This window comes from Schistocerca gregaria, chromosome 7, assembly GCF_023897955.1.
Source record: "Schistocerca gregaria isolate iqSchGreg1 chromosome 7, iqSchGreg1.2, whole genome shotgun sequence".
NCBI classification, from domain to species: domain Eukaryota; kingdom Metazoa; phylum Arthropoda; class Insecta; order Orthoptera; family Acrididae; genus Schistocerca; species Schistocerca gregaria.
In genome coordinates, this window is record NC_064926.1 from 514,634,661 (window position 1) to 514,654,273 (window position 19,613).

Genomic DNA, 19,613 nt, shown 5'->3' on the forward strand with positions numbered 1-19,613 from the left:
CGGCAGACAGTTTTAATCTGCCAGGAAGTTTCATATCAGCGCACACTCCGCTGCAGAGTCAAAATCTCATTCTGGGAACATTTACAAGAGCCAAGAGGGAATAGTAAGATTTAGAGACCAAGAACAAAGGGTGTAAGACAGAATGTATCCTTTTGCCCCTAATGTTCAGTCAGTCGAAGAAACATTGACTGAAATAAAAGAAAAAATCGAGAGTGGGATTAAAATATAGGATGAAAGGCTACCGATAATATGATTCTATGATGACAGTGCTATCCTCAGTGACAGTGAGAAAGAATTGCATGAACGTTTAAATGATATGAACAATCTAATGAGTACAGAATATGGATTGAGAGGAAATCGAAGAAAGACGAAAGTAATAACAAATAGAGGACAGCGGTATCGTTAACACCGGGATTAATGGTCTCAAAGTAGATGAAGTTAAGGACTTCTGCTACATAGGCTCCAAAATAGCCCATGGCTGTCGGAGCAAGGAGGACGTCAAAAGTAGACCAGCACTGGAAAAAACTGATATCAAACATGAGGCTTAATTTGAGGAATAAATTTCTGAGAAGGTACGTTTGGAGCACAGAACGGTATGGTAGTGAAACAAGGACGGTGGAAAAACCGGAACAGAAGGGAATCGAAGCGTTTGAGATGTGGTGCTACAGACGAATGATGAAAATTAGATGGATAGATCACGTAACTAATGAGGATAAGGAATGAGGTTGTTCCGTGCATAATCTGAGAGGAAAGGAAAATGTGGAAAGCACTGACAAGAAGGGACAGGATGATAGGACACCTGTTAAGACATCAGGGAATAAGTTTACTGTTACTAGAGGGAGCTGTTCAGCGTAAAACTGTTAAGGCTAACAGAGACTGGAATACATTCAGCAAATAATTGAGGAAGTATGGTACAAGAGCTGCCCTGAGATTAATAGGTTGGTACACGGAAGAATTCGGGACGATCCAAATCAAACCTGTCAGAAGACTGATGACTCAAAAAAAAAGTTAATAATATTTATTCATGCGTTTCAGATGATAGCATTGCATGGCAACTATCATCACAGAAAGATTCGATTGGTATCATCCCACAAAGCGACTCTTCTGTCTATCTTAATTATTGTACTATGACATCTTACATATCTTTTTTATTATGCAGATGTTTTCCAGAACACCATGTTCTCCACAATTATACAGCATGTGAATGCAGCAAAATACCTCATGTCTTGATATACTTGTGCAGTTATATAATGAACAATTCACTTTTTTATGAATACCTTTATTTAAATGTTGATTGTAAGTGCTATTAAGAATCATGATAATTTAATAAGTGTCCAATCGCATGTGTTAGTACTGACCACAGGTGAAAAGAAAACAAAAAGACGATTTCGTATAGAAGGCGTAAATAATTGTTTGACCAATATTTAATGATAATTCGTTGTCGTTTAACGCGAGTGCACTTGGCTAAGAATACTATATTATTTATTTATGAAGTGCTCAAGTTGACTAAAATCAGATCACTTAAGAACTCATATTTTTGATGAAGACGGCCTTCATTCAGTGTAAATGCAATCAGTAGCAGAAAACTGTGGAAGTCAAGAGGAGACGGGGACTTTTCGAATGAAGAGGTTGACAGACAAATGTTCATTCTGGAAAGGCGCAGACGTGCCTGTGGTATCATGCGCCTTTTCAAGGAGTGGATGGTAGATTCTGGGCTATGAACAAGCTGCTACCATACTTAAGTGAAAAGTGTGAGGTGACCTACATGAGTTCCAAAATAAATCCGTTGGAATTCGATTACTCGATAAATAGTACAATTCTCAAGGCTGTCAAATAAACGAAGTACCTGGGTGTTAAAATTATGAACAACTTCAGTTGGAAAGATCACATAGATAATATTGTGGGGAAGGCGGGCCAAAGGTTGCGTTTCATTGGCAGGACACTTAGAAGATGCAACAAGTCCACTAAAGAGACAGCTTACACTACACTCGTTCGTCCTCTGTTAGAATATTGCTGCGCGGCGTGGGATCCTTACCAGGTGGGATTGACGGAGGACATCGAAAGGGTACAAAAAAGGGCAGCTCGTTTTGTATTATCACGTAATAGGGGAGAGAGTGTGGCAGATATGATACGCGAGTTGGGATGGAAGTCATTAAAGCAAAGACGTTTTTCGTCGCGGCGAGATCTATTTACGAAATTTCAGTCACCAACTTTCTCTTCCGAATGCGAAAATATTTTGTTGAGCCCAACCTACATAGGTAGGAATGATCATCAAAATAAAATAAGAGAAATCAGAGCTCGAACAGAAAGGTTTAGCTGTTCGTTTTTCCCGCACGCTGTTCGCGAGTGGAATGGTAGAGAGATATTATGATTGTGGTTCGATGAACCCTCTGCCAAGCACTTAAATGTGAATTGCAGAGTAATCATGTAGATGAAGATGCAGATGTTGTTCAACTGTGAATCTCATGTTTGGGGGTATTTTAGTTTCCTCCGCTAGGTTATTTAGTTTTTCCTTTGAGCCCTTGAGTACTACTTATATATCATCAACATCTCTTATAATATACAATTTTATCTGCAAAATGAGGGTGGATTAAGACGAATTTTGGTTCTAGGTATGTAAACATGTCAGGTTACAGGCCTGAAGAGCTGTTTCCTATTGCCACACCATTTTGTTGTGTATAATAGAAACCAGTGTACAAAAAATGTGGGATGTTTATCTCAAGTAACATGTCGATTTCATAAATTTCTACTTCGTTTAACTTTCTGTATTTGATTTGGTACTTTTCTATTAATGAGCGAGTGTCTTTTCAGGCGACATTTTACTAGATATTTATTATGGCAGAGGAGGCATTATTCTAGGTCTGTATAAATATGCCAGCACACAATCCTGCAGAGGTGCTACTTATTGACACACCACTATGCCGCACAAAAAACATGCCACTGAATGAAGAATAGTTGTTGCAGAGGATTAACTTACGTAATGTGGTAAGTTAATAATTTTCTGCAATCCATAGCTTTTTTTACTTGGCTCCATACTTCTGTATTACCGAAAGGGGTTCTTGCTGGGTGACACTGGTCTAGTGGTTTATTATGACAAAGGAGGCAAATGTTGCTGTGCCTGGTCATGTTATGTCCTTGTCGTTGTTGCTGAAAACTCAAAATTGTTGTTAATTAAAACGCCATTTTTCTTCAGTATATCATGAATTTTTATGCTAATTCTGTATGCTTGATCGTTTATGGGATTTCCAGTGGGAGTTTTGGGACAGCTAGTTTAAGGAACTGTAGTGTGAAATAATAGCTTGAGTGTCTATAGGTTCGTTACCCCACAATACAGTGTTTCATTAATGGTTAGTACAGAGTTGCAGCTTTTAAGTAATTCTCTGAGCTCCTCATCATACTTTTGAGTAAAGTCTAATTTTATTTCAGTCTCATTACTAGCTTGAGGGAATTCAAGTGTTGCATTATTGTAGATTCTTTGGTACATGATTACAGTTATATTACTTTTTCCACCTTCATTTCAAGGGTTTCATGACCAATTCTTGTTGATGTTTGTCAGTTTTACTGTCCACTATGATTTGACATTGAAAATTAATGTTGTCTAACATTTTTCTTGATAATTTCATAGGTTTGATATTCTATGCTATGGCATTCTGTGTATTGTGGTTTACTCTCACATTGACTCAGTCCAGTTTGGTGCTGATAGAGTCTTGATATTTTTCTAATTTACGTAGAATGTGGGCAATAAAGTGTTCTAGTCCTTATTTAGTAAGTTCACTTAATTAAAACTGAAAGTTATATCAGTGTTTTTCACAAGCCTATCTCACATTGTAGGTGTTATAAGGCAGTAGCCTATATATTTATTCGTTGTTTTGTTTGAGATCAGATTGGAAACTTCTTTGTGGCTGTATACTATTTATAGTTTTAATTTATTAACCTGTGCATCGACATTAACAGTAAATAGAGTGAGGTGATTTGAATCAATGACATTACATAGTCCAAAATGCAGGTCATGAAGTTGTTTAGTTGGTAGGGCTGCCTATGTCTGTAGTGCATCCCGATTTACGATTTTAACTGCAAGATTTAAAAATTTATCTTGGCTTTCTTTGCCGATTTGCTGCTGATATTGATCTGTGCATTAGTTTATCATGGAATGGCTTTCTGTATGAGACACTTCTTATTAAGCTTGATAACTTGAATGTATGTCATCAGTTTAGAATTTTTTTGCCTGTAGATTTTCATTATTAGTTTTATCTGACGAGGTAGCAGTAAATCCACTATATCCATTGTGAATAGCGAATTGTATCTGTGGTTTACATATTCGACTTACGTGGGAACAATATGCTATGGGAAGGGCATGTGGAAAATAAATTCTTGATTTTATCCTTCTAACTGAAAATAATGTGAGGGAAGAGTTATTTCCATTATTTTCGGTTAGAAGGATACAAAGACAATCAAAGCAACCACCACCACTATTGCTTATTGAAAAGAAATGCCTAAATTTCCAATCTTCAGTTCCTCAGCGGAGTCACTTAAATACTTTCAAATCTTTTCAGACCACAATATATAGAAACGTCCTTCAAGACAGGCATTTAACTACAAAATAAAATAATTCTGAGTAATAAATCCATGGGGAAATGACATCAAAAAACCAGGATATACATACATCAAAAAATGTTTTGCGTCACTTCCGTTCCGAGAGTTCTGGAACCTGTACAGAAAATTGGAATAGAGATCAACATAAACATAATTTCCACCCTTTTAATCGCTAATGAAAACCACACATTGCATGTTGTACCGCCATACAGCGAAACCTTTAGAGGTGGTGGTTCAGATTTCTGTAAACACCGGTACCTCAAATATCCTGGAGTATATCCTCTTGCATTGATGCATGCCTGTATTAGTCGTGGCATACTATCCACAAGTTCATCAAGGCACTGTTCGTCCAAATTATCCCACTCCTCAACAGTGATTCGGCGTAGATCCCTCGGTGTGCTTGGTGGGTCACGTACATAAACAGCCCTTTTCAATCTGTCCCTGACATGTTCAATAGGTTTCTTGCCTGGAGAACATGCTGGCCACATTAGTCGAGCGATTTCGTTATCCTGAAGGAATTCATTCACAAGATGTGTACGATGGGGGCCCGAATTTTCGTCCATGAAGACGAATGTCTCACCAATATGCTGCCGATATGGTTGCACTGTCGGTCGGAGGATGGCATTCACGTATCGTACAGCCGTTACGGCGCCTTCCATGACAACCAGCGGCATGCGTTGGCCCCACATAATGCCACCCTAAAACAGCTGGGAACCTCCACCTTGCTGCACTCGCTTGACAATGTGTCTAAGGAGTTCAGTCTGACCGGGTTGCCTCCCAACACGTCTCCGATGATTGTCTGGTTGAAGGCATATGAGACACTCATCGGTAAGGAGAACCTAATGCCGATCCTGAGCGGCCCATTCAGCATGTTGTTGGGCCCATCGGTACCGCGCTGCGCGGTGTCGTAGCTGCAAAGATGGACCTCGCCATGCACGTCGGGAGTGACGCTGGGCATCATGCAGCCTATTGCGAACACTTTGAGTCGTAACACGACGCCCTGTGGCTGCACGAAAAGCATTATCCAACATGGTGGCGTTACTATCACGGTTCCTCCGAGCCGTAACCCATAGGTACCGGTTATCCACTGCAGTAGTAACCCTTGGGCTGCCTGAGCGAGGCATGTCATCGACAGTTCCTGTCTCTCTGTATCTCCTCCATGTCCGAACAACATCGCTTTGGTTCACTCCGAGAAGCCAGTCCACTTCCCTTGTTCAGAGCCCTTCCTGGCACAAAGTAACAATGCGGACGCGATCGAACGGTGGTATTGACCGTCTAGGCATGGTTGAACTACAGATAACAGGAGCCGTGTACCTCCTCCCTGGTGGATTCACTTGACCTGATTGGCTGTCGGATCCCCTCCGTCTAACAAGCGCTGCTCATACATAGTTGTTTACGTCTATGGCGGGTTTAGTGACATCTCTGAACAGACAAAGGGACTGTGTCTGTGATAGAATACTTTTTTGATGTGTGTATAAACTCTCCAGTCTTATACAAAACATGCCCTATGAATCAAAAACTAAAAAATTCCAACTTGGCAACACACATTGCCCATCATTTGCACACTGTGGTGATATCAATGACAGCTTTCCTGAAGTTCATGTAGAGATTTACATTCAGAAGCTAAAAACTGCTTCAAGGAATTCTTAGTAAACAGACTGAATCAGACCAGAAATTTTTTTCCATATTTTCCAAGCCATCATAGCACAAAACACATCAAAAAAGAAAATAAGCAGATATATTCATCTACCTGCTTAAATAATTGTGTTATACTTGTAACAATTATGTTACTGTGTTTGTTAGCTCACAAGCGGCTTCCTCTTTCTAGCTTACTCTAAGGTGAAAACAGTCAGGGGATAACACCTAATACCGTGTCACACTTCTCTATTGCCAAGTACAATGCAGTAGTTCGATGTGGAGTGGACTCAACAAGTTGTTGGAAGTCTTCTGCAAAAATACTGACCCACGCTGCCTCCATAGTCGTCCATAATAGCAAAAGTGTTGTCAGTGCAAGATATTGTACAATACCTGACCTATCGAATACCTCCCATAAATCCAGAATGAGATTTTCACTCTCCAGCGGAGTGTGCACTGATACGAAACTTCCTGGCAGATTAAAACTATGTGCCCGACCTAGACTCGAACTCGGGACCTTTGCCTTTCACGGGCAAGTTCTCTACCATCTGAACTACCGAAGCACGACTCACGCCCGGTACTCACAACTTTACTTCTGCCAGTATCTTATCTCCTACCTTCCAAACTTTACAGAAGCTCTCCTGCGAACCATGCAGAACTAGTACTCCTGAAAGAAAGGATACTGCGGAGACATGGCTTAGCCACAGCCTGGTTGCAGAGTGAAAATCCAGTATTTCTACGGTATCCAAACCGATCTTCCCCGAGGTCGGCTTCTACTAGTTTTTCCATTCGTCTGTAAAGAATTCGTGTTAGTGTTTTGCAGCTGTGGCTTATTAAACTGATTGTTCGGTAATTTTCACATCTGTCAACACCTGCTTTCTTTGGGATTGGAATTATTATATTTTTCTTGAAGCCTGAAGGTATTTCGCCTGTCTCATACATCTTGCTCACCAGATGGTAGAGTTTTGTTAGGAGTGGCTCTCGCAAGGCTGTCAGTAGTTGCAATGGAATGTTGTCTACTCCGGGGGCCTTGTTTCGACTCAGGTCTTCCAGTGCTCTGTCAAACTCTTCACGCAGTATCTTATCTCCCATTTCATCTTCATCTACATCCTCTTCCATTTCCATAATATTGTCCTCAATTATGTACTTGTAATCAAGAAGCATTGTCATTAATGAAAATTGTAATACCCTTTTACCTCGTTGTATACAGATATTCGTCTATATACAACGAGGTAAAAGGGTATTCCAGTTTTCTTTAATGACAGTGCGTCTTGCTTACAGGTACAGTCAGCATCTCATCTGGCTCGTATTCATTTATTAGACTTGCAATTCTGGTTTCTATGTGCAATTATAGTATTTCTGGTTTTCGAGTTAGTTCATTGTAAATGGTGTTTGAAATATTTTGTCGTAGTGAGAAAGAACCGAGCCAGATACAGGTACGTTGAGTTACACTACCACACACAGAACAGATTACGCTTGTGTTCTGCTGACGAAGCTGGGTGGTTGAGCAACCGCTAACACATCCGTATGTGCTCTGCTGGTGAAACTGTGTGGTTCTGCGATTGCTAAGGAGACGGTGGCTCAGGTGCACATACTGATGGCTGTTGTATTTTAAGGCTGTTTAAATATTGATGAGGAGAACAATATACCTGTGTTTCGACTTGGCACTGTAATTGGTATAAATTTTCCATTCCTCTTCGTGTAGTTGAGCAAACCGACCAAGGTCATATTTGGCCCAAAGTCACTGCTGAATTCCTGCTGCCCAGTATTCATTTGACGGCAAGCAGAGTGCATACTGGGGCTGCCGCGGAGTGAATGGAACGAGAAATATTCCCCACCCCTGAACCTGGGACCTATATAGAATCTAGAACTTTCGCTTCCTAATACCTGCTCTTAGTGTTTGTATTCATTTGCAAATACAGTGTTTACAAACTGCAGAAGTCCACATGGAAAGGTGGATTTGATGGCTGTTAGGCGTACCTCAGTATACCAATGTTCATTTGTTCTTTTGTGCCAAGCTTATGCATTAGGATTCAATAACCTGCAGTAATCTGCAGAGTGATGTTGCCTTCATCACAAATGAGTCTTATTATGGTAGACAGAAATGTTTCCTGTTTCTACAAATGACATTGAGGAATGAAGCTGAAACAACAGAGTGTTCTGGTAATCTTTATTTTTCAAAGTTGCAGCATTAACAGACAACTTTCTTAAATTTTCTTCTGTCTACCTCAGGGTGCTCATCGACAACTTTCCAGATCTTCCTCCACAACTCCCTACTGGGTTCCTTGGCAGTTGTAAAAATGTCTGCAGCGTCTGCAACAGAAACATATAATTGAAGTAATTTTAAGGCAAGAATTTATAGCAATATCATACAAATCCAATGAACGACGTTTACAATATATACTGCGAAATGCTATCCTGTTTTACATTCAGTGTCACAAAAGTAAGTGTTTGTTGGAATTCCTAACACGTTGAATTAACTAGACTAGCGCAATTGCTTCTGGCAGCAGTGTGACATTAGCTAAGTTTCTTCGTGTGCATACAGTTCTTAAATGAGCAATTAACTTTTGCAGAGGAGTGCACAGTAAGCTTCTACGCTATATTTCATGAACATTATGAAAATGCGTTGACGTAATAACAACCCCATAGAAAGTCCCATGGTGTACTTTTAGCATCTCCAGCTACTAATCCAATCGTCCTCAGCCCTAGGTTCAATCCACCACTTGAATTTTGAATAAAAATCATCCGTAGAGCCTGCCGAAGAATTCACGTATAACGAATCAACTTCGTTCTGCCAACGGCCAAGTCATAGAGGACAGTGGAGAGCAAAGACGTTCAGCTGGGCACTCTCGTGCCCGTGGGGTGGGAAACTGCCCCTAAAAGGCACAAGGATCAGCAATGAACAGCGGTATGAAGACGCGGAAGGAAGCAGAAACCACTGCATTAAAGACAAGTAATGTTTATCCTCAGGACATATGGACTGTAATTCAAAACGTTTTATGATCGTTTTCCCGGTAGAAAATACACACTTTTCTGAGAGGAAACTGCCAAGAGGATGGCGGCCGTGAGAAGAAGTTCGAATAACCAACGAAAGGTAAACGTACGAATCGGAGTGAGGAATGTCAGCAGTTTGAATGTTGTAGTTCCGCCGCTCTATCCACAGACGGTCCAGTCCCGACCGACCACCGTGTCATCCTCAGAAATGGTTTCATCTGAATGCGGTATCTGGGGTCATGAAACACCACACCACTCTCGGTTTGTCGGTTTAAAGGGCCTAGAGCCGCAACTTATAAGAATCTCCTCAGTTGGTATCACATGGCACCTTTTCAGTCCTCTAGGTAAGGAAAACCCCTCAGGAGTATCCAGAATCCAATGTAAGGCCTTCGCATGTCAGATCGCCACACTGTCCACTCAGACATAAGGACAGACAAAATGATGTAACAGGATAATATGAAAAGGAAAACGCAAAGGCTCAATTTATATGTAATGTGCTGTCAGTGAAGTAAAATAGAGGGACGTCTGGTGGTAGAGTATAGGGCAATATCAAAAACATTAGAGCAAAATTAAAACAATTACAGCCCTCGGCCACGAAAATGAAGTTTTTTTGACCTAGGTTTCGACCACTTCTAAGAGTCCCTTCATCAGAAATAAAACATTTAAAACTGACATCCACTTATAAAATAAAATATGAAGCGATAACATTTTAATCACAAAATATTGAACAGGAAACATAGAAGGTAGACCACTAAGGGCTGCATTACACGTCGATCTGCGGTAGCATCAGCCAGTTTTAAACGTTTTGATTCTGATGAAGACACTCTAAGAAGTGGCCGAAACCCAGATCAAAAAGACTTCATTTTCACGACCGAGGGCTGTAATTGTTTTAATTTTACCTTGTAACGGTCGCTGACAACGCAGCCATGTTTAAAGTTTTAACATTAGAGCATTTTGTAAAGAAGTGTGTTTCATTAGGAATAGGAGGATAGGACAGAAAGTGAGTACACGTGAGAAGTACAGTGATACGGTTACTCTCAGTATCGGTAGCAAACGAGTGCCAACGTCACTATTTTGTATATACTTGCCAACGTCATAATCAGAAGATGAGAAGAAAGAAAAAAGTACACGAAGTGATGGCATGGGTATACCGCATGTAAAGGGAGATGCAGATCTAATAATCACGGGGAACTGGAACGCTGTAGCAAGGGAGGGAACAGAAGATAGAACTACGGGAGATTGTGTGGCAGACAGTAGAAACGTGAGGAGAGGAAAAAATTATGTTCTGATATAAATTTCCGATGGTAATAGCCATTACCCTGTACGAAAATTGCAGGAGGACTAATACACTTGGAAGCGGCCTGGAGCCACGGGAAACTTGATCTGGATCAAGTTATAGTGAAGCAGAGATTACGAAATCAGGCAGGGTTTTGTAAGGCATATCTAGGTGCAGATATAGGTTCGATCACAATTTAGTAATGAAGAATAGGCTCAGGTTTAAGAGAAACGTCCGGAAGAATCAAAATGCAAATAAGAGGTACAATGAAGTACTAAGGCTGAATGATACACGTTTGAAATTCTGTAAGGAAGAACCTATTCCTGTTCAGTTCAAGGAGAATGGACAGCTCTATAAAGTGAAATCACAGAGATTTTGTTGTCATGTGTAGTTTCAAAATAGGTAACTGCGAAGAAACCTAGAGTGACAGAAGAAATATTTCAGGTGACTGAATGAAACACAAAAGTGTTAAACGTAAGGTAGAAATACAAAAATATAAGTGACGTAGGAATGAAGTAAACAGGAAGAACTGAGATGCTAACGTGGAACCTTTGAAGGAAAAATGAGAAGAAATCGTCAAAGAAATTGTCTCCAGAAGGACAGATTCAGCATACAGAAAAGTCAAAACAATCTTCGGTCAAGTTAAAAAATAAAGGCGTCAACATTACGAGTGCAAGAGAGCTTTTAAAGACAGAGGAAAGAACGTCTAGGAGAAAGGAGTACACAATACAGGGCACTTGTCTAATGACGCGATAGTAGAAGAAATTGGAGACGATATGGACTATATTTGAGATCCATTATTATCAGAGATCGGAAGATCTGAGTTCAGATAAGATAGAAGGAGTCTATAGCATTCCTTCAAACTTGTGAACACATTAGGGGGGGGGAGGGGTAACCAAACAACTATTCACTTTGTGGAATGTATGAGGCTCGAGGTATGTCTTTAGACTTTAGGGGAGAGTGTCATCCACACAAACCCAAAGACAGAAAGATAACTCCGAAAACTATCATAAAATTAGCTGAACACCTCATGTGTTGAAGTTGCTGACACGGATGGTATACAGAAGAACTGGAAAGATAATTCAGGATCTGTTACATGACGATCACTTTTGTTTTATGAAAGGTAAGATACTAGAGTCTTGGTTTTTACGTTGTGCTTGATACTGGAAGCAAGACATTTAAAAATCAAAAGTAATTTGATGGGTTTCGTGAACTTTGAAAAAGCATTTGGCGATGTAAAGTGGTGAAATATATTACAATTCTGTGAGCAGTAGAGGTAAGCTGTAGGATAACAATGGTACTTTACAATATGTACGAAAACCACGAGATAGCGATAAGAAACGAATAAAAAGAGCAAAATGCAGGCATTAAATGTGTGTGACACAGAGATGTCGTTTTTCGACACAATTGTTCAGTCTATAGGTCGTAGAAGGAATGATAGAAATAAAATAAAGTTACATTAATGGAATTAAAATTCAGGTTAAAAGCTATCGATGATAATATTCGCTGATGAAATTGCTCTCCTCTGAAAATCAGGAACTGCAGAACGTGTTGAGTGGAATGGTTCAAATGGCTCCGAGCACTATGGGACTTAACGTCTGAGGTCATTAGTCCCCTAGAACGTAGAACGAATTAAACCTAACCTACCTAAGGACATCACACACATCCATGCCCGAGGCAGGATTAGAACCTGCGACCGTAGCGGTCGCGCGGTTCCAGACTGTAACACCTAGAACCGCTCGACCACCCCTGCCTGCTGTTGAGTGGAATGAACAGTCCAATGAGTACAGAATACAGACGAAGGTAAGCCGAAGAAAGCAGAAAGTAACGAAGAATAGCACAAATGAAATAGGCGATAAACTGAACATCAAAATTGGTGATCAAGAGATAAATGAATAGAAGGAATTCTTCTATCTTCAAGGAGAATAACACATGACGAACGAAACAAGAAGCACATAAAAAGTACATTAGCACACGCGACGAGTCTATTCCAGGCCAAAATACGTCTAGTATCAAATGTAGGCCATAATTTGAGGAAAAATATTTTGGTGATGTACGTTTTGGGCACAGATTTATTCGCAATGGAGTCATGGATTCTGGGAGAAGTAGGAAGAAAGAGAATCGAAGCTTCTGAGGTGTGGTGTCATAGAAAGATGCTGAATATTTGTTGGATGATATAAGGAATTAGTAGGCTTTCCACAGAATAGTCTAGGCGAGGAACATAGAACACTGATAAGAAGAAGGGACGGGATGGTAGAACATCTGTTAAGACATCACGGAAAACTTTCAAGTTTCTGTTGGAAGCTGCTGAGGGAGAAAAACTGAAGGGATAGACTTGGACGAGAATATCTCCCGCAACGCACTAACGGCGATGGGTGCCAATGCTGCTCTCAGATATGGAGTTTGATGCAGGCTAGGAAATCGTATCGGCTAACAGCAAACCAGCCAGATGACTGATGACTCAGAAAAATGAAAGAAAATAAGGGCGAGAGCCCTGTTTTCCTTGTTCGTGCTGCCGTGCTGTTGGCAAGAGCATTCACGCAGTGATACTTTTATAAATTCTAACTTTCAGTCTTCTGTGAAAATCGGAAATGAATATAACTAATCAAATATTTTTGGCAGTAGGTGACTGTGTTAAATCTTTCTATGGACTGAGTTAAAATATCATGTCAAGGAAATACTTTGTGAGAAAGAAAATCTCTTAAGTACTTAGAAAGGTTGGCAACCAAAAATGGCATATCAGTCATTATTCATCATCATCATCATCATCATTAGCGTTCTGCCAAAAGGCAGGTTTTCACAGGGTAGTTCTCCAGGCTGTCCGGTCTTCTGCCATCCTCTTCAGGTCCTCTTCCCTTTATGTCACCTACGATCTTGTACCTCTTTATTCCTCTCAGACTTCTCCCACAAAACCATTCCTTCCAAGGCATCTGCTAGCAAGCACTCCCTTCTCAATGAATGTCCCAACCAGTTCTTTTTCCTTTCTCTGAGTGAAGAAACGAAAAGTAGACTATATATGAGTTAAAGTGCGTGTGAAGTCACGGAATGTATTTAGAATGAAAAGAATTCCGATGGGACTAAGAGTTTCGCAAAATGTTTTGTCTGAGTGTGTTCCAGTAAATATTGTTCCGCACATTAATATTTTTTCCAGTTTCATTTATGGTAGTTGTGTGGACAGAATGACTGATTGTAGGTTTCTGTGCGAGCTGGTATTTGTCTAACTTCATTCACACGAGTTCTACCGGAGAGCTACAAAGGAAAATGAAATGCAGTTGAAGTTTCCCACGCCGCTTTCTGAGAACAGTATGGCGTCTATCTGCAAATGTCTACCACTTAAGAGTTTTCCACATTTCCGTTACACTTTCTCGCCAGCCAAACAAGCCTGCCAGCGTTCACCTATTTTTGTATGTTCGAAACACCCTGTTATTGTGATATGATATAAATTCCATAGGCGTTTGTAGCATTCAAGTATGTGCCGTAGGAGCGTTTCGCGTACGGTTCCTTTTGTTGGGGAACTGCATATTACCTTTACCCTACCACCTATAAGCAATCCTTTGTGGTACTTTCATTTATTTCATATATACACAGTGTTACCCCAAAATATTTACCGGTCTTGACTGACTCTACCCTTTTATTCAAAGAATGGTCCACTTTTACATTTCGTGAAGTGCACAATTTTGCACCGCTCTAGGTTTTGTTTCCCCAGTTATTGCAGGCTGACATTTCGTCGAGCGCTGTCAGTTTATTACTGTGTTTATTCTTACTTTTTAAAAAATTCAAGGACATTAGTTCTGACTGGTTTGATGCGGTACACCACTGCTTTCTCTCCTGTGCCAAACTATTCATCTCGGAGTAGCACTTACAGCTAACGTCCTCACTTATTTGATGTATTCCAATTGCGATTTTACCTTCTGTACTTCCCTTTTTTGGCCCTGGAGTTATTGTTTAATGCCTTAACATATGTGGTATCGTTCTGTCCTCCTTTCTAGTCAGTATTTCCCGTATGTTTATTTAATCACTGATTTTGCGGATTACCTCCTGATTTTTCTTGTCCTCTTAATTCACAACATGCTACTGAGATCAAGTCCGATGGTATGTTTCCATTTCAACAGATTCCACACGTCAGCTTGAATAACATCAGCTTGAGTAACTGTTTGGTTTCCACTTACCCAGTGAGCTTAGAAACTCCCAAGGAACGGTGTCTATCCCTTACGCCTCGTTAGTTCACAAGTTTTCCAAAGCTCTTTCAGACACTGATGCTAATGATGGTTCCACTTTGTGTCCCGGATCGACAGTCTTTCCTTCTCCTGTCACGTCAGCAGATATTTCGTGCAGGTCACCTATCATCTGTTTCCTATACGTTTATCAGTGGAATTCCTTCTGTTCGTCTTACTAGAAGCCCTTGCTTTTAGGTTCATCTAAAGTAATTTGGCTGTTATGTGATCTGAATCTGTCCTTCTGACGACAATTTCTTTTTTGACTTCCTCACATTTTTCCCTGCAGCTATAACGCTTTAGGTTCCCTTCGAATCCTATTGCTTGAATTTTTAAGCGATTTACATTGCAATATTCCTGCATTTCCTGATCATTTCTGGGCTTCGCTCTTTCCTGGATCAATTTTTCTCACTACCCGAGGGTTCTTCGTAACTGCCTTTCTTGTACCTATATTCTTCTCTCCACATTAAGTTATTAGACAAATTCGTCCTTCTTCATCTGAATTGATTGCTATGATATACGTTATCGCTAGTATCTACTCCCTCAGAAAAACTCAAAAGCACATGACAATTCCTTAATAATTCACTATCTCTGTCCATTATGCTCTGTTTTTTCCTGCAAGATTCAGTTGAACTTCAGATTATTCATCATTACTGAATTGTTATCTGATTCTATAACTGTTTCCAGCAACGTATTATAATCGAATATCTAATTTCTAAAACCCTTTCTGCCCTTAATGCATTCCAGTTGGTGTCTTCCTGTACTTCCAAGCCTTCTGCAAGTGAAGTTCTTTCTCCCGTGATTCTTGAACAGTGTATTTACAACTAGCTGAAATTTCTGACAGGACTTAGGCAATCTTTTCGTCTCTCCTTCCACTTACTGAGCCCGTACTTTCCAGAAACACAGTCTTCATTTCTTAAACATTCTATAGTGTTCGAGTAACTCATCACTATTAGACTTTCATCTTCTTTTACACACTGAGTAATCCATTCACTGACGGCATATACTGTGCATCTACATCTCCTACTCATGACTTCCGTATGCATACCTGAATTAGGGTTGTTGGCATTGGCTTTCTCTCGAGTCCGATGAGAATAATCCTGTTCATAAGTTATCCACAGTAAGTCATCCCTTCCACTACCTCCTTACTGCCATTATATCATTTTGTGCAGTTGGCGATATAATCCTATATTCATCTGCACAGAAAACGTTATCCTCTCTACATTTTACTATTCTGATTCCTACTACATCTAGACTGAGCCTTTACTTTCCCTTTTCGGATTTTCCGTCTATCCTAGAAATTATTACTAATTTTATCGGGTAGAATTCTTTCTTTTGTAACGGGATCATCTCCGAGAAACCCGAAATTTGAAATACTATCTGTGAAGTTAATAATATATAGCAGTTGAGTTAAATTTAATAAAATGAAATGAATGGAAAGAACAGGTATGATATCAATAAAGACGCAATGACGAAAACTCATATCAGTCGAAGATTTTAAGAATTACTGATCGTGTATGGTAAGAAATACATCGTGAGATTCAACTGTAACAGCAAACACATTAATTTCCTCCGACATGTGAACTTACTTTATACGCCAGTTGTAGGGATAACTACAGTTTAAAGTGGACTTGGAACGATACAGCAACTTGAAAATTTCTACATCACTAAATCATTTACATAGAGGAAAAAAGCGTAAATGATAAAAAGACGTTGTGGTACCGACTTGGGATCGAACTACAAGTCATTTGAACCTGTAGTGCGTATCTTATCAGTGGGCCACAAAGCTTCTTTCACTGACCTTTCATTTCCAGAATTTAATATGCCACAGTAAAATACGATTAGATAAACAAATGCGAAAGGCAGAAGAGGTTTAGTGTCTTCTGCTTTGTCCCGTTAACAAAATTATTGTGCAGTTCGCCTTTCTGCAGTGACCATGTCTCAATCATGATATTCTGGCCACAGAAATTAATTATCTCTCGCCTTATGTGACCGTTTCCTGCTATAAAGAACTACCCTCTTCTATAAAGCTGTCAAGAAACCCCGACAACGAGAGATCTAGACTGCGCTCTAGACATCCATCCCTGTATTCCGTAATATGCCTTGCCTCGAAAACATATCACTTGGTTTCAACAAGCCCCTCGGAATCTGGGCTACTGTAAATAGAGAACGAACAAACTGTGGCAGATTTGTTGACTTTCTGTATGGATGGGGAAAAATAGCATGTTCCAGGCGGATCTGCTAGGAAAACAGGAAAGCATACAGCTGAAGGTTGCGCATTGACTACCTGCACTGCCGACGGCTCCGAAATCTTGTACGCTACCGTAAAGGATGTATCGTACATCAGCAACGTGGAAATTCGGCTGTAGGTCTGTTCTCATATACTTTTGCGGTTGTGAATACTTTGTGTATTTTTAATGTCTGTATTGTAGACTACTTACACGTAATTAATATATTTGATGACTGTAATAAGATGTAGACTAAATAAATAAATAAACTGAACAGTGTTAAACATAGATTCATAATAATAGTTCCAAACAGAGTATCAAAAAACTATAGCTATAAAGGGGGTTGATTAGAGCTAATCCCTGTGTCACGTATCAAGTAGACACCGCGTATACAAAATTTACGCGTAGCGTATAAAGACCAACCATATCCTAAGAAGCAGTAGTGAAGAATGATGAATTCCCTGTGCGAGTAGACCACATTGTACGGCCCTGAGAAAAGACAGCTCCCTGAAATGAAACATACAATAAATTAGTTACACAACCACAGCAAGCGATCTTCGTAATTAATGTTACCACCTCTGTCAATATTATGCTATTCCCAAGGACCACCAGAGTTTAAAATCAATGGCTCTGTTAGACTCTGAGAGAAAGTTAAACTAGAGCAAAAAGAGTAATTAGTACTTACACACGCCTCTGTACACTTTGTCCATCCTGTTACCGGTGAATTTCGCAACGGCATACAGAGGGAAGCTGCAAAAACCAACGGTTACAAATTAGTATGTAGGCATTGGACATATTACACGGAGAGTAGCTAAGGCTTGTATAATTTATTGAGAAATACTCTGATTAGTTCTGAGTGTGTTACTTCGGTTAGAGAATTCGCTTCGTATTAAGACTTCATCTACCTGCTTTGAACGTACAGACTTAACAAAGTGTTTCAGTTAGTCTGCAACCAACGGAATGAGCCTGTACGATTCGTATAGCTACAAAAACCAGTGCAAAGTGAAATGAAGGGGGAATATTTTACTGTACGATGTAATTAGTTTGGGGCTTTCCCGACTGACGAGTTGTTAACATGGTTGTTGGGTGAGACGTCGTATGTCGTTGTGAAAATTCCATAATATTTCGTCGACGCATCTAAACGATATCTTCAGGTGCACCGAACACAATGCTCAGGCTGCGACCGAAGCCTCCTATTAATGACAATCAGAGAAGAAACTGTCCAAGTGTGAACGCACCAAGTTTCTGTGACCAATAGCGCAGATATGCCGATCGGTAGCAAGATAGACAGCTACGCTAATTGTCGGACTATATATACTTTCACTAATGAAATATTAAATGATCTGAGTAAAAAGAAGTCACCCATTGGGATTTTTTGTGATCTATCAAAGGATTTTGATTGTGTAAATCAGGGAAAACTTCTGGATAAGCTCAAGTACTGCGGTATGAATGGGCCAGTGCTCAAATAGTTTAAATCATACCCAACTGGAAGAGTGCAGAAAGTTGAAATAAACAGTTCACATAATATGCAAAAAACTGGTGATTTCTCAAACTGAGGAACAATCAAGAATGGGCTGCCGCAAGGTTCGTTTTGGGTCCCATGCTGTTCTTAATATACACTCCTGGAAATGGAAAAAAGAACACACTGACACCGGTGTGTCAGACCCACCATACTTGCTCCGGACACTGCGAGAGGGCTGTACAAGCAATGATCACACGCACGGCACAGCGGACACACCAGGAACCGCGGTGTTGGCCGTCGAATGGCGCTAGCTGCGCAGCATTTGTGCACCGCCGCCGTCAGTGTCAGCCAGTTTACCGTGACATACGGAGCTCCATCGCAGTCTTTAACACTGGTAGCATGCCGCAACAGCGTGGACGTGAACCGTATGTGCAGTTGACGGACTTTGAGCGAGGGCGTATAGTGGGCATGCGGGAGGCCGGGTGGACGTACCGCCGAATTGCTCAACACGTGGGGCGTGAGGTCTCCACAGTACATCGATGTTGTCGGCGGAAGGTGCACGTGCCCGTCGACCTGGAACCGGACCGCAGCGACGCACGGATCCTACGCAGAGCCGTAGAGGACCGCACCGCCACATCCCAGCAAATTAGGGACACTGTTGCTCCTGGGGTATCGGCGAGGACCATTCGCAACCGTCTCCATGAAGCTGGGCTACGGTCCCGCACACCGTTAGGCCGTCTTCCGCTCACGCCCCAACATCGTGCAGCCCGCCTCCAGTGGTGTCGCGACCGGCGTGAATGGAGGGACGAATGGAGACGTGTCGATAGTGCACGGTACATCCAAACCGTCATCGAACCCATCGTTCTACCATTCCTAGACCGGCAACGGAACTTGCTGTTCCAACAGGACAATGCACGTCCGCATGTATCCCGTGCCACCCAACGTGCTCTAGAAGGTGTAAGTCAACTACCCTGGCTAGCAAGATCTCCGGATCTGTCCCCCATTGAGCATGTTTGGGACTGGATGAAGAGTCGTCTCACGCGGTCTGCACGTCCAGCACGAACGCTGGTCCAACTGAGGCGCCAGGTGGAAATGGCATGGCAAGCCGTTCCACAGGACTACATCCAGCATATCTACGATCGTCTCCATGGGAGAATAGGAGCCTGCATTGCTGCGAAAGGTGGATATACACTGTACTATTGCCGACATTG

At 41.0% G+C, this 19,613-nt stretch overlaps 1 protein-coding gene across 1 annotated transcript in view; it reads right to left on the reverse strand.

Annotated features, from left to right (window-relative positions):
- Positions 1–8,384: 8,384 nt before the first annotated feature.
- The window catches only part of LOC126281634 (uncharacterized), a 57,936-nt gene continuing 46,707 nt past the window's right edge, over positions 8,385–19,613 (reverse strand). Inside the window, exons 4-6 of the mRNA XM_049980764.1 lie at positions 17,626–17,690; positions 17,364–17,447; positions 8,385–8,541 (exon numbers count right to left, since the gene is read on the reverse strand). Of these exons, the coding sequence (XP_049836721.1) occupies positions 8,420–8,541; positions 17,364–17,447; positions 17,626–17,690 (271 nt within the window). The 3' untranslated portion in view covers positions 8,385–8,419. The remainder of the gene's footprint in view (positions 8,542–17,363; positions 17,448–17,625; positions 17,691–19,613) is intronic.